Here is a 14,854-nt window from a genome sequence, read left to right as displayed (position 1 = left end):
TGATCTTTCAGTGGGCGGGTACCCTTAGCATCTTTTTCTGGCTAGACTGTGTAGGGTGGGCAGATTCTACCTGGAGGAGACCATACCAGAGGTGCTAATGGTCAAATCTGTAAGGGGCTTTAAGTTACAACCAGCACCTTGAATTCAGGCAGAATGGACCACATGCAAAATAGATGCTAGTCTAATGCTGGAAATAATATTCAGCCATTATAACTAGTAGCCTTATCCATGGAGAAGAAGACATGAGAGAGTTTGTGTGTGAAGACAGTATAAAATGGATTTTAACTCACATTAAATATAGTTTGTTTCAAGGAAGGATTTTCTTTAGTGAATTCCTAGGTTTAATGTTTTTATATACGCTGTATCACTGTTGATGTCTGATACCATTACATAATCTTGATAGAAAAGCAGAAAATGTACATGTCTATTTTTACTCCATCTCTGGGTACATAAGTGGTATTTCCTCATTCAGAGAGTTTGCCTACTACAAGGTAGGTTCCAAAGATCAAGAGGTTTTCAGCTCCTTCAAGATGGCACCTCCTACTTCTTCCAAAAAGCACCCCAAAAGTTGGATGGTCACCTGGACCAGCACTCCATAGGACACAAAAAAACTTATTATTAGATGCTGAAGGAAAAATAGGCCACTTCATCCTGTCTGAGCACAGAGGAACATAGAAATCTCTCTAGATCAGTGTTTCTCAACCCTAGCAACTTTAAGACGTGTGGACTCAACTCCCAGAATTCCCCAGCCAGCCTTGCTGGCTGGGGAATTCTAGGAGTTGAAGTCCATACATCTTAAAAGTTGCCAAGGTTGAGAAACACTGCTCTAGATCCTAGACAGAGTCTATATTATTTCTTATTTAGTTTCTTTTCACTAGCAATATTCCTTGGCTCTTAGAGTACTTTATCAAACCTGTTTTTTTTATAGAACATGCAGGGAGGCACTAAACTGCATGGCCAACTGGGGCATGGAGACAAAGCTTCCTATCGGCAGCCTAAGCACGTGGAAAAATTGCAGGGCAAAGCTATCCGTCAAGTATCTTGTGGTGATGACTTTACAGTCTGCATTACAGGTGAGAGAGAGGTTAAGGTTAAATGTACCAAAAATGTTATGGAAGAACTGAAATCGTGTATTAACTAAAACAGAGAATACTCATTGCATACAAGAGAATATGAAATACTCAGGTATTGGTAAATCTGCAAGGCAGACAAGCCTGCAACTGCTGGAATTAGGACAACCTCCAAAAGCCAATGTATATTTATTTTTGTTTTGTGTTCCTTGAAATGTCATTATATCACCCATTATATTAGGTTTCATGATCGAGTGAATAAAATAAGTGAAATAAAACAAAAGCAAAGATTAAAAATAGATTATAATTGGTGGTCTTTATGTATATAATACAAATATGGGGCAGACTGTTGGATGCTGTGGTAGATTAAGTCATATTAGACCTGGCTTGATCAAAGTAATTAGATTACACTGTAGTCAAGTTCTCCCTTTATTAAAGATGAAGATGACCATTGGCTTTAGGCACCCTTTGGATTTTTAAGTACATACTATGTTATTCATGTATCCCTTGCTTTCATGCAGATGAAGGTCAAGCCTTTGCCTTTGGCTCAGATTACTATGGCTGCATTGGTGTTGACAAGGCTTTTGGCTCTGAGGTGCTAGAGCCCCAGCAGCTCAACTTTTTCCTCAGCAATCCAGTGGAACAGGTTTCCTGTGGAGATAATCATGTGGCAGTGCTGACACGAAATCATGAGGTCTACACATGGGGCTGTGGAGAATATGGTAGGATACCCTACATGCAGTCTTTAATCGTTGGCAAAGGGTAGATTAATGACTGATAGAAGTAAATTTCCTTGGAGTACTGTCATGATAGACCAGATTAAATAAGGATCTGTACTTCTGGAAAGGTAGATGCTTGAACCTATGAATCTGTATTGATATTCAGACAGACCTGTTTTCTCAGAAATTGAGAGCTTCTTTGTATCTGAACATTATTAGCTGTACTCAACATTATTGTTTCTCCCCAAATAAAGGCCGCTTGGGTTTGGATTCAGAAGAGGATCACTCCATCCCACAAAAGGTAAAACTGATTGAACTTGACCGCATTTCCTGGATTTCTAGAATGATCTTGAGACATTTCTTTCCAGTTCAGCATATTAAAAACAAAGATTTGTTAAGGTTTTGTAAATTAATACAGACAAGGGGCAAGAATAAACTTATTCTGACAACAGCACCTTACCATGTGGCATTATTTTACTTTCCTCTATATAAAATAGATGATAGAAGAAATACTGCTTTACATATCTACTCTGGCACATCTACTCTGATTAACAGCATATCTCCATGGTGTTAGACAAAGGTTTATCCTATCCTTGGTTTTCTTTTAAATTGGAAACACCAGTTCTTAAAGAGCCAAACTGATATGAGGTTTTTTTTAATATATGTATTCCAATTCAATGTTACTTGTAACAATGGTAGAGTGTTTTTCCTTTTTCTTTTAACATACTGTATATAATTACTGTATTTTGTAAATCTTCGTTGTATTCTTTTTTTATTCTTTTCTTTCATACAATGAAAACTTCAAAAATAAATTGAAAGAAAGAATAAAGCCTTTGACTTCTTGTCACTAAATCTTTTTCTCTGTCATTTAACTGACTAGGAAAAAGGGCCTTGATTCTTTCCACAACTGCTGTTTTCCCCCTCCAGGTGTCAAGAAACGCCAGGGACTGAAACTAGGACCTTCTATATGCAAAATTCAAGTCTCTGTTGGCTGGCACTCTGCAGCAATTGCATTTAGTTGTTGAGGTATCTTATGTATTTCTTTTTTAGGTAGAAATTCAAAAGACTTCCAATATTGTCTCAGTCCAGTGTGGCAGCGATGGAACCTTTCTGCTCACACAGACTGGCAAGGTGTTGGCCTGTGGTCTGAATGAATTCAACAAGCTAGGCCTGAACCAGTGCACTTCAGGGATCATTAATCATGATGTGAGTGGCACTGAATGAAAATAGGGCAATAATGTTTTCATGAAACATGCTTGTAAATATGATTTTTTAAATTCATAACAAATATTTGTTATCAGATTAAAAAGAACCAAGGGGGAAAAAACCCAAATGAGTATGGTTTATGATTTCTGGAAATAATTTTATGTTGTACAATTCTATACTACATATTTTTGGGAAGCCTATACAAGGACCAATAGATATTGCTTGTCTTAGAAAGACAGAGTCTTAGGATATTAAGACTTTATCAAGCTCTGCATAGATGGTTCTTGATTAAAGTGTGAGCATGTACAGAATCATGGCATTGGTTTTGTAAGATGGATCTCTTCTCATAGGCTTACCAAGAAATCCCATATACTGCTACTTTCACTTTGGCCAAGAAACTCTCCTTCTACAAGATTCGCACTATTGCCCCAGGAAAGACACACACTGCTGCCATTGACGGTAAGGTCTAATTATATTGCATTCATCTTGTGATGTAGTTTCATTTCTAGATAATGGTGAACTAACCTACAATTTCAGTAGGTGGCAGCAGGCTGATCTCAGAACATAAGCAGTATCAGTTCTGGGTTATTACTCATATAGTTGACAGCCTGGGAATCCCAGTACTAATGGCTAAACTGGGAAGTTACAGACAAAACAAGACACTGGAAGAAGGCAATGGCGAACCACTTCAGTAGCACTGACAAGTAACTGTATTGATACAGCCACTAGGAGTTGTAGAGTGATGGCACTTAAAAGTTAGAAGGGACCTTAGAGATCATCTAGTCCAATCCTCTGTTCAGTGCAGGAAGGCACTAGTACAGCATCCCTGAAAGATGGCCGTCTAACCTCCTTTTAAACATTTGCACCAAAGGAGACTTTACTACCTTCCAAGGCAGTCTGCCCAATTGTTAAACAACTCTTAACATTTAGCAACATTTTCCTGATGCCCAACTGAAATTTACTTCCTTGTAATTTAAACTCTTTGTTTCCTGTCCTGTCTTTCTGAATTAACAGTGAACAGTTCTGTTCTATCTTCTACGCTAATGCTTTTCAGATACTTAAGACAGCTATTATGTCTTCCTGCAGTTCTCTCTTCTTCCAAGCATACCCACTGTGTATTTGCCTTTTTAACTATTTGAAAGGTGGAATTGTTACAATTAGTGCACATTTTCATCTAATAATATATCTTAAATCATCCCTGTTAAATTAGCTCCATAAACCATTTCAGACCACTGCAGCCAGCAAATAAATTTAGTTTACTGGATTAGAAATAAAATCCTGAATGTTAACTCTGAAGTTCCTAGCAGTGGAGAATTGAATGAGATAGGGTAATGAACTTGGCATTTCTGTGGTTAGGTACACTAATGACATATAATGTCATCTTAATGTCACCTTAAGTCATCCTACCACTGTTGTGCTAATATAACAGTATGAGGACAGATCTGTTATTGCCTTAATGATGGCCGGGTAATGCTAGAAGATGCTGGTGGAATAATTGCAGAGTGATCTGAGTTTGCTTTAGACTTTAAGTTATCATAAAATAACTTAAGCAAATTCATGGAAGGAAAGTTTCCTATCTTTTATCCCCCCTATAGACACCTGTGCCCCCTAGTAGACCCTTCAAGATCATAGTCATCCAGGGGAGTCCCCTGAGCATGTGGAATACATAGGATATAGGGTAGGTGAGGTAAGGAATAGTTACCTCAGATAAAAAGACATTCAGTTTATGGTGTTCCTTCCTTCCTTGCTAAACCCGTGTCCCATTCTATGATCAGATGGCCTTATTCCAATTGCAGATACTTTGAACAGGGGGAATACTGGCTCCTGTGGGGGAGAAAGGGACAGGATTTTTTCAAAAATTCTTCTTAAATAAACATGAATAGGCAATGTGGTTCCTGTCTCCTTGCATTTACCTGGTTCCCTAATGTTAACTTTAATTTCTTAAAATACTAATTTACATTTAAAATAAATAAATAAATGGAAAAGCAAGACATCAGCTTGTAGCATGATTGTTATTAGAAGAACTCTCCTGAAATATACATATGCCACATAGGCATTCTTCGACAACAAAAATAGAAGTGATTGCAGCTCTGTCCTTATCTGGAAATACTTCCACCTGACCAGGAGAAAAAAAAGATGGGTAATCTGAGTTTATACATAACATCATAAGGAGCAGCTAAGGAAATAGCAGAGAACCTCAGGATTCTCTCTAGTAAGACTGTCTTCTGATCATGGAGTCTTGTACCTACACTGTCAATGGGCCAGAGCCATTTTGCTTTCAAAATTCCAGATGTGCCTGCTTCTGACTTAAATTATCTTGATCCTAATCAACACTAGTAGAAATTCATGTATGTTGGTGAAGATATGATGAAATGATGCATATAAGCTAATACATACTGTATGCTTAGATAAATGTATCTGTTGCCATGCTACCATGGAAAGATAATCTAAAACCTTAGAACTAACTATGATAAAGATGTCCTGCATTACAGCTCACAGCACATTTTTCAACAGTGTTTGTCAGCTTTCTGAGTTATTAGTCCCTAATGACATCATTGTTTTTGTTTCAGAGCGAGGTCGTCTGCTTACCTTTGGCTCCAATAAGTGTGGACAGTTGGGTGTTGGGGACTATAAGAAGCACCTGGGCATTAATCTGCTAGGAGGGCCTCTTGGGGGAAAACAGGTCATCAGAGTTTCCTGCGGTGATGAGTTCACCATAGCTGCTACTGATGGTAAGGATAGGCATTAGTGGGTTGGTGTGAATTTCTTTAAACTGGGTCTGCAAGGAATCAGAAATGGTTTGCTTAGAGATGATAATAGGAAAAAAAAAACCAGTCTGACTTGAAGGCACACAATACATATATTACTAGACAAGAAGTACTTTTTTGTGCTAACAATATATAATAAAGCCTCACAAAACACCATATTCCTATAGGACTCACTTAAAGTGTTATTTTGGTCTTGATTGTTAGATCTTTAAGTAGAAATAAATGTAATCTTTTGGAAATCCTTCAAAGGCAGTGTGGGGTTCTTGACTTTAAGCTGATAAACGTTTTTATTTCCCAGATAACCATATATTTGCATGGGGTAATGGAGGGAATGGCCGTTTAGCAATGACACCAACAGAGAGAGCTCACAGTTCTGATATTTGTACATCATGGCCTCGCCCCATTTTTGGCTCCCTGCATTATGTCCCAGACTTATCTTGCCGTGGATGGCATACTATAATAATTGTTGGTGAGTATAAAAATGCTGGGGTCTGAAGGTAGATCATTAATTCGTCTTTTTTTCTAACTGTTAACTGTAACAATGCATTACTTGGATTCTGTCATGAGTAAGGATGGCGAGCAGGGGGCTCCCATCCAGACTGTCAAGCGCATGCGTAGCACTGAGGAATTGGTCAGCCATTCAAAGAGACACAGATCGGGACCACCTTAACCTTTGGGGTTTATATGTCTGGGTTTTCCCACGCTTCTTCAGTTTGTTAGGATTCCTGTTAAGTACTAGCAATAAGAGACCAGTTCCTTGTCTCAGCGTGTTTCCTGGCTGTTAGGACAGATTCACATGGAAGAGTGGGTCATATCTGAGCATGTATCAGATTTCCCATATTCTTTAAATCTTGAACTGAGAAAATGTTTCTTTTTTCTCTCCAGAAAAAGTTATAAATTCTAAAACCATCCTTCGCTCCAGTAGCAGTGGCCTGTCCATTGGGGCTGGTAAGTAATCAGATTATTAGTACTACATAATTCTCTATTGGAGTAGAAAGTATTCAGAAGAACAGCATATCCTTTGCATAAAAATGTATCAAGTTCAATCTCTGGCCTGGACAGCTGGGAAAGATGTTGCTTTGAAAGTCACTGTTATCACAGTGAGTCACTATTATCACAGTGTGGACTGTAATGAGCTAAGATACAACTGCTAGATGGACCAAAGGCCTTACTATACAAGGCACAGAATTTATTCTGATAAATCTCTTCACTTTAGCAGCTTGTTCTTTGCCTTCATTTCATTCATTGGAAAGTAAATGAAATAGTACAATTGGAAGGCCTTTCCTCATTGACTAATCTGGTGTAATAATACAGTATGTCAGATATGATGCCAACGCTGTGATCGCATTAAGCTGCATTTAAGCAAGTCCAATTTGCTGGGAAGAATAGGGCCAGATTTGAGTAGCAGGCCATCAGCTCTTGGAAGACAACTGACATTTTGAGAAACTAGCCATTATAATACTATAGGTCACACAGTCATTTGCAAGGATCTTCAAAATTAGGAGTCTGGTAGCTCTCTTTCAGACTAACAAATTTTATTAAAGGCATAAACTTTCATGAGCTATAGCTAACTCCATCAGTTGCACAAAGTAGCTAAACTGATGCAGGATTTAAAGTGGGATAAGGTGGGGGGAAGGGAGGGAAAGACAGGTTAATTATACAGATACAGGTCAAACATGGGAGAGACTACATTATCACTTAACAATTGTAATGTGTTAAAAACCCATTGTATTTAAGACCTTCTGAGATAGCCTGAAATCTTTTGATTTATGTGTGTTCAGTAGACTCTTGCTCAATAGTGCTGCTGTTTCTTCATTTCTTTGAAATCTGTAATAGAATGCCCTGAGGGGTTAAATGCTCTATTATTTTCTCTTTGTTCTAATCTTGATGTCACACTTGTGGTCCATTAATTCTTTTGCACAAAACCTGGGGCCTGTTTGTCCTACATGGAATCCAACATAGCATTTCTAGCAGCTGATGACATATATCACATTAGAGGAAGAGCATATAAAGGTGCCTGTAATCTTGAGTGTAAAGTTGCTGGGGCCTGTGATAATGCTGTTGGTGTAAATATGGAGACAGCATAAAAATCTAGGTTTGTTGCAGGGGTTGGTCCCCATGTTAGCATCATCTTCCTGTTGTTTCTGGTGGCTTACGAGTATTTAATTAAGGTTGGGTGGTTGTCTGTATGCAAGTACCTGCTACCTGGTGCTGAGAAAGTGCAGCATCATTGCCCAGTATGACATTGCAAGGAAGTTCAGTCTCTTCTCAATTCAACTGTTTCTTGAGGGAGGATGACAGTGGTCAAGAACCTGAGCAGAACAGCAATGGAAGAGTGATTTAACAGTGCTAGGCTGGCTGTAGCTTTGGCCCACTGTTCTCCCAGTATTGTCTGAGCAAGCGCTTTGTTCAAATGTGAAAGGAAGAGGTTTTAGGATAAATGTTCTCCATCCTCCTCCTCTCTCCATCCTCCTCTCTCAATTTCTCAGAGAAATTGTCTTTATTCCATTCCTCCTGCACACACACACGCACACAAACGCATGCTATTTTTCTCAGAATTTTTAATAGTTTCTAATATACTGTTCTTGTGAGAGAACTTTGATCATGCACACAAGTTTAATAAATTATTACTATTATTCTCATCAGGCCGATATGTTGGATTTGTTTTTCCCATCTTCTTAAAGACAAGCTAATTTTTTTTCTATACATTTCAATGGCTTTCAGCAAATTCACAGAACTTCTATTTTATCTGTGGCAGCCTTCTTTCTTACCCCTTACAAGTCAACCCAATTTGGTATAGAAAGGAATGATGATTTTAAACTAAAAAACAGGAAAAGCAGTTAATATAACATTAACATATGAGAGTATTAGGATTTTGGTAGAATACAAGAAATGTATGTCTGGAGGAAGCCCTGGCTGGTTGCAGTGCAACACGTACCCATCGGTCTGCAGGACATTTCCATGGCGCCTCTCCCATGCATGGCCGGGATGGTGAGCCCAGTGGAGGGGAGGCAGGCAAAGATGGTCAGCTGGGGCTGGGAGGGCCAGCAGGGGGGCAGTCAGTTATGGAGGTGGGCCCAAATTTTGCTCACGTGGCTCTAGGAGCACTGCAATGACCAGAAGTTTGAGGACCAGTTGTAAGTCCCTTTGTTCAGCACCATAACAACTTCAAACTGTCCTGAACTAATAGTCATTAAGCAAGGACTACCTGTATGCCTGAGTCAATGGTTTCTTATTATGCATTCTGTCCTTAGGATACTTTCTTCTTTTCACATCATCTCCATTCTGAATTCTGACAATGTATGCATTTCCAAGAACTTCAGATTTTCTTGAAATGAGCAAATATTTAAGGTTTTTAATTCCCTACTCTTTTCTGTTAGTGGCCCAGGGCTCTACAGCTGAACCAAGTGAGGAAGAAGAAACTGAGCAGGATTCTGAGAGCCCTGATAACAGCAGAGGCTTCCGGAGAACCATGGAAGCAGATTGTAGAATGGGGGATCAGATCAGCACAACAGAAGTAGCTGCAGATAGCAGTGCCGCTAGCAGCTCCTGTCCTAGTTGGCTGCGCAAGGTAACTCACTGTTGCTATGGTTAGAGAAAAGGAAAAATAAAACTTTCTCTAATAGCTGTCTTAGAATTGTTGGTTTCTTCCAAAACATGAATGGCCTCAGTTGGCATTTTTAAAAACCATAATGAAAAATTTAGCAGTGAATTTCCATTTTTGACAGCAGATTTTTTTCACAATTTTTCAATGAAATAAGGGTCAGAATGGGCATCTTAATTCTTTGGAAGGCAACAAATCCAAATGTGTGCTTGAACTAAATCATTAGAATAAAACAATTTTAATACTATGTTTGATAGTTGCTTGTAATTTAAAATTTTTAAACTACCCTAAAAACTAATATTGAAGGAGATACAGGCATTTTTTAAAATTTCTCTAATTTTTGAGGAAAAACTGAAGCAAGTTAATACTATTGTGTACAGTATTTGTTTATGTAGATTAGATGTGTTTATAATCATGAAATATTCATTGTAGGCTGTATTTCTTTTAAAAGGAAAGGGATATTGAATTCCATTGCATTCAGAATACATCTCAAAGAATGTGCTCTTAATAACTGTGCCAATATATCTAATACATCATTAGCAATTACATTCACTAGCCTCAGCATATTAGACAGAGCTAAAGGAAAATGTTTACGTTCTTAATAATTAAAGTACGTCTCTCATTCTTATTTCTTTTGTGACATCCAACGTAGGCAAGTTAGATATCTTCATATTCTTGCTTGCTTGCTCTCTTTGTGGGATAGGAGCTGGAGAATGCAGAGTTCATCCCAATGCCCAAAACCCCTTCTCTTGGAAGCTTAGCCTCTTCTGGATCTGACAAAGAAACTTTTCCCTACAATGAACTGAAAGGACTCCATATGCCTTCGCCCACACCAGTTGACGTTAACGAATCCAAGTCAGGGTCTTGGGTAATGTAAACTTCTATAAATATATGGAAACTGTCTCTGTAGTTTGGGATCTGGGTTGGAGAAATGAATAAAGTGCAAAATGAAAGACTTAAAGAATGTTCATCTAAGGACAGAGAAGGAAGAGATACATGAAATTATTAGACTAAGAGGATCTACAAAATTGAGAAAGAAAATTCAAACTGGTGTGTGTGAGAGTGTGTAAGCTTCTAAGGTTGGATGATAGAAACCACCCCTTCAAAACTATGAGTAAAGTTTTCTAAGAATTCTGTAAGGCCATTAATAGTTAGGGAGCATTTCATTCTACTCTTACCTAGTCACTGTTTCACAAACTCTGATTAAAAATGGGAAGACAAAAAAAATGGAAAACAGCACTAAAAGAAACAGAAAGGGTAACAAAAATGATGAAGTCTTCCTTATTCCCAAGGAATATATATATATGCCAGGTTTATAGCTAGAACATTGGCAGGGATTTCTGTGGTAGCTAATTATTCTAGAATTCAGTTCCTTTTACTAGTATTTTGATCTATTATGCTTTTAGTAGCTTTAATCTCATCTTCCAGCTATGGTTACCTATAGTGACTTGGAAAAGCATTGATTTTGAATTTTTTATACACGCTTTTTTTTTTTTTACAGCAGCTAGTCTTGGATTCAGTAGAATCCTGTAATAGAGAGAAATTGCCTGTGGAACCATCTGCATGTAAATGCAGTTTCCTGCAGGCTGAAGTGGAGCGTCTGAGTAGTTTAATATCAAAGTGCTTGGCAGATCAGGAAAAATTACAGCAAGAAACTACCCGTCTTAATGCCCAGTTGCAAGTTCTCTCTAAGAGAGAAGGAACACACCAGGTAAGTTTTTCACTGGGAGAAGGTAACAGATTACATTCTGGAGTAACAATACCTACACCTCCAAGCAAATTTGATGGGGCTCCAACCACCCTAACTAGCTGAAACTTCCAGATGCTCTTCAAGGGCAGTCCCATGTAAAGCATGTTGCAGTAGCCCATTCAGGAGGTGACTAAGGCACAAGTGACTGGAAACAGATTGGCACACAACACAAAAGTTGTGCAAAACCCCTCCTCGCCATGGCTATACTATATATATTATACTTTATATACTATATAGAGTATACTATACATAGTAGTCCCAAGAACTCTGTCCACTTCATCAGGATTAACAGGATCAGACTCCTCCTAGATAACCAAGTCAGATTGAGCCTCAGTCACCTCCATAGGACCTACTTCAAGGCTGGAGTTCAACTTGCAGCAAATCTGACCAACTTTATCTGACAGATGCTTTGTCTGACAGACCTTGCAAGTAATCCTCTGAACCAGGTCTCCCCAGAAGGTCCCAGGTTACTTTAAACAAGGCTTGGATGCTTATTCAGCCTAATTGGAAGCAAGTGGGACTTCCTTTACATCACATTCATTTCTTTTTCCCTGCTGAAACAGCCTGGATGCTGATAGTCAGGATGATGTTTTAATTAAGAAAACATACTTGCTTTTTTCCCCTTTCTGCTCCTTTTCAGACCCTTAAATCATAGAATAGATAGCTAATGTTAAGAGAGACACTACTTCAAAAATAAGTTCCAACTCAGCAGGTTTATGGGAAGCAGATGTTTCAATAATACTTCCTTGGCAGTCTGAGCAAATGGCTGTTAGTCCTTGCACCGCCATTTTATTCTTAGTACATGTGTGGAATGAGAGTTTAGAAAGCAATTGTGGTTAAACAGAATATCCAGTTGAACACACTTCATGTTATAGTTATCACCTGTAGCTTTGTTCAGTTGTGAATATCTGTATGTTGTTTTTTTTAATCTGAACAGCTGGAATCTCATTCCAAAGCTACACAAACATCCAAAGAAGAGATGGAACCAGATCCAAAGCCTGACTTGGATTCTGACTCCTGGTGTCTCCTTGGAACTGACTCATGCCGCTTTAGCCTGTAGTCTTTCATATCTGCTGGAGCCTATCCAATTTCACACAGCATTAACCAAATGCAGAGAACAGCTTTCCTAGATTCAGGTCCTTTGTGAACAAGGAAGTCAGAATCTCCATAGCCTCCATGTATGCAAGTATTCCTGTACTGCCTTAAGCTATGAAACTAAGAGGGAATTTAGAGAGAGACAGAGCCCTAAATTCAAACCAGTGTCTGTGCAGATACAACAGTGGTGAGTTCTCTCAGTGTACTGTTGAGTCAGGTAACACCACCATAGGAATGTTTCCAGCAGCAGCACTTCCTTCATTTATTTTCCAACTTTCAAAGAACAGCATTGCATCTGCAACAGTGTTCATGTCATCTTCAGGCAATTCAAAGACAAAAAATTATTGAAAGAAAACAAGCAAACACCAACATTGACAGTCAAATTGAAATGCTCTGAGTTACTTTTAGCTTATAAAGTTAAAGGAGAAGCATCTCAGCTTCTAAGAAAGAAGTTTGAAGAAGGGGAAATGCAGAAAACAAAGTTTCTGAAAGTGGATGAAAGGATCCCAAACAGGAAAAAAAAGTTTCTATTTAGATTCATTTCTAGTCATATATTCTTCAGCCTGCAGATAACTTATTTATAATTTTAGGGATGTTGGGGAAGGACATCAAGCACCCTTTTCTTTTCATTCCCACCAGGCACTGTTCAAATGCAAAAGAACTGGCTGAACTCTTTCAGCTACTCCAAATCTCTAGCTGTAGAATTCAGTTACTGCTTTTGAAGTCATACAAGTAGTGATTGGAATTTGAAATCAGAAACGCATTTATGACTTGACTCCTCTTACTCAGTTATTGGCCCAAATTCCAATAAGAGCTGTGGAAAACCTCTTTCTTTATCCCCTAAATCAATGTTTTTGCTTTCTTTCAATACTTCATGAAACTGGACTTAATATTGGTTTTAACGAAGTACGTGCATCAAATATAATTGCTGCAATCAATTACCATACATCACTTCAGAACTTCTACTGTAGTATTAATCCTAAACTGTGTATGAAAGAATTTTGGAGGTATGATGCTCTATTTTTCACATTTAAAAATGAAATTGATAGTTTTGCTAATTGGATTACCTCACTATCCTACACCTTTGGCATAGATAAAATTTCTTAAGAATTATTTCTGCATTTCTCTTTATAGTAGATTGGAATTTTATTACAGCTTAACCCTAACTTTTAGAAAAATTGCTCTGTATGCTTGTGTCTATTATTTTATTTGGTAGACCTTGATTTTAATTTCAACCTCTCATATATCTATCTCTGACATCCCTTATGCATTCTACAATTTTATCAGGCTGAGAAAAGAAGAAGGGGGAGAATGTTAAACCAAATATTTGGTCTGTTAAAATGTTTAATAGATCATTGTGCCATTTGGTTGATTTCCTGCCCTCCAAAAATTACTGAAGTTTGCTTTCCCCCATACAAAAATACTGTTTCATCAACAGAGGTGGTCTTGTTATAAAGAACCACTATGATGGGGCCACATCCAGTAAGAAATCATGGAGCCGATAAGAATTGCTATTTTGCAGCGCACTGTTTTTATTCCTCCGTGCTCTACAGTTGAATGAAGTACTGATCACTATACTGAGTGGTGATCACTCAGCAATACATGTGCCTTTAAAGATAACACTGTCCAAGCTGTGCCTGTTACAGACCTTGATATATGCCCCAGCCCTGCTATGCAACCAAAGCACAGATTTTGTCCCACCTAAAGAATGAAGGGAAAAGGCCGGAGTGCCTTTGAGAAGTCCATTTCCCTTCTCCCTTTTTCAGCAGTGCTAGCGCTGTAGATGACAGTCACATGCTAGCATTGCTGTTGATCTATTATCGTGAGATACAACATATGAAAACTAGTTTGTCATTATCTATCTTTCTAAGATTCAGTAGTGGAATGGTTTGATGTTTTCTGTTTAAATAAACTTTGACACTCATTTGCTTCTGGCCCGATTAATTCTAATAGAAATTGATGATACTTGTAAGTCAAGGAAAACATTTTTACTTTGTTCTACGTTTGCCATGATCAGACACACTAAACTTAGTCCAACATTTACCTTTTTCCTGCTGCTGTTACTATTTTTGGAATCCTTTCAATAATCAGCATTGCTTAACTTTTTAGAAATTCTACTGCAAGATATGAAAATCCTTACTTATTATGCCAGCCACCCACGCACCTTCCACCTGGCCACAGCCACTTACCTGCCTGCTTGTGAGCCACCAGGGCCTTGCTTAATGACCCGCGATCCTCACTTAAAGGTAACAGGGAGTGCTGGAATTGTCACTAAGTGATGTCACATGATGTCACACTTTACAGCAGCATTGCTTAGCAATGGAAGATTCCAGTCCCTATTACCATCGATAACCAAGGACTACATATATCAAGAATATCAATTATACAATAATGTTCAAGATGAAAACACACATCAATAAGAATTGCTATATTCATTTGGTGTTGATGGGATCATCTATAGCATTATGGCTTGAACAAAGAATAGTGATATGAGCACCTTTCTTTTATATAATACTGTATCTTGAAAAAGAAGGAAATCGTATTCAGATGATTGGTAAGAGGAGTACATATCACTTTTTGGTTCCCGGCTATTGGATATACAAGCTTAGTAAAAACTAGAAAAACCAGTAGTAGTCAAGCAT

General features: G+C 38.2%; 1 protein-coding gene and 1 long non-coding RNA gene across 2 annotated transcripts in view; one reads left to right on the top strand and one right to left on the bottom strand.

Annotated features, from left to right (window-relative positions):
• The window catches only part of NEK9 (NIMA related kinase 9), a 34,009-nt gene extending 19,873 nt beyond the window's left edge, over nucleotides 1-14,136 (top strand). Inside the window, exons 11-22 of the mRNA XM_063290120.1 lie at nucleotides 929-1,073; nucleotides 1,592-1,792; nucleotides 2,044-2,090; nucleotides 2,840-2,995; nucleotides 3,346-3,454; nucleotides 5,566-5,727; nucleotides 6,062-6,232; nucleotides 6,649-6,711; nucleotides 9,144-9,334; nucleotides 10,071-10,235; nucleotides 10,869-11,078; nucleotides 12,055-14,136. Coding sequence (XP_063146190.1) covers nucleotides 929-1,073; nucleotides 1,592-1,792; nucleotides 2,044-2,090; nucleotides 2,840-2,995; nucleotides 3,346-3,454; nucleotides 5,566-5,727; nucleotides 6,062-6,232; nucleotides 6,649-6,711; nucleotides 9,144-9,334; nucleotides 10,071-10,235; nucleotides 10,869-11,078; nucleotides 12,055-12,177 — 1,743 coding nt within the window. The 3' untranslated portion in view covers nucleotides 12,178-14,136. The remainder of the gene's footprint in view (nucleotides 1-928; nucleotides 1,074-1,591; nucleotides 1,793-2,043; nucleotides 2,091-2,839; nucleotides 2,996-3,345; nucleotides 3,455-5,565; nucleotides 5,728-6,061; nucleotides 6,233-6,648; nucleotides 6,712-9,143; nucleotides 9,335-10,070; nucleotides 10,236-10,868; nucleotides 11,079-12,054) is intronic.
• LOC134487967 (uncharacterized) lies at nucleotides 4,682-8,141 on the bottom strand. The gene is made up of 3 exons (XR_010066923.1): nucleotides 7,969-8,141; nucleotides 5,585-5,774; nucleotides 4,682-4,819 (listed from the first exon to the last, which is right to left on the bottom strand). It is a non-coding gene; the product is annotated as an uncharacterized LOC134487967 (long non-coding RNA).
• Nucleotides 14,137-14,854: the final 718 nt, after the last annotated feature.

Source organism: Candoia aspera, chromosome 1, assembly GCF_035149785.1.
Source record: "Candoia aspera isolate rCanAsp1 chromosome 1, rCanAsp1.hap2, whole genome shotgun sequence".
NCBI lineage: Eukaryota > Metazoa > Chordata > Lepidosauria > Squamata > Boidae > Candoia > Candoia aspera.
This window is presented reverse-complemented; position numbering and strand designations above follow the sequence as displayed.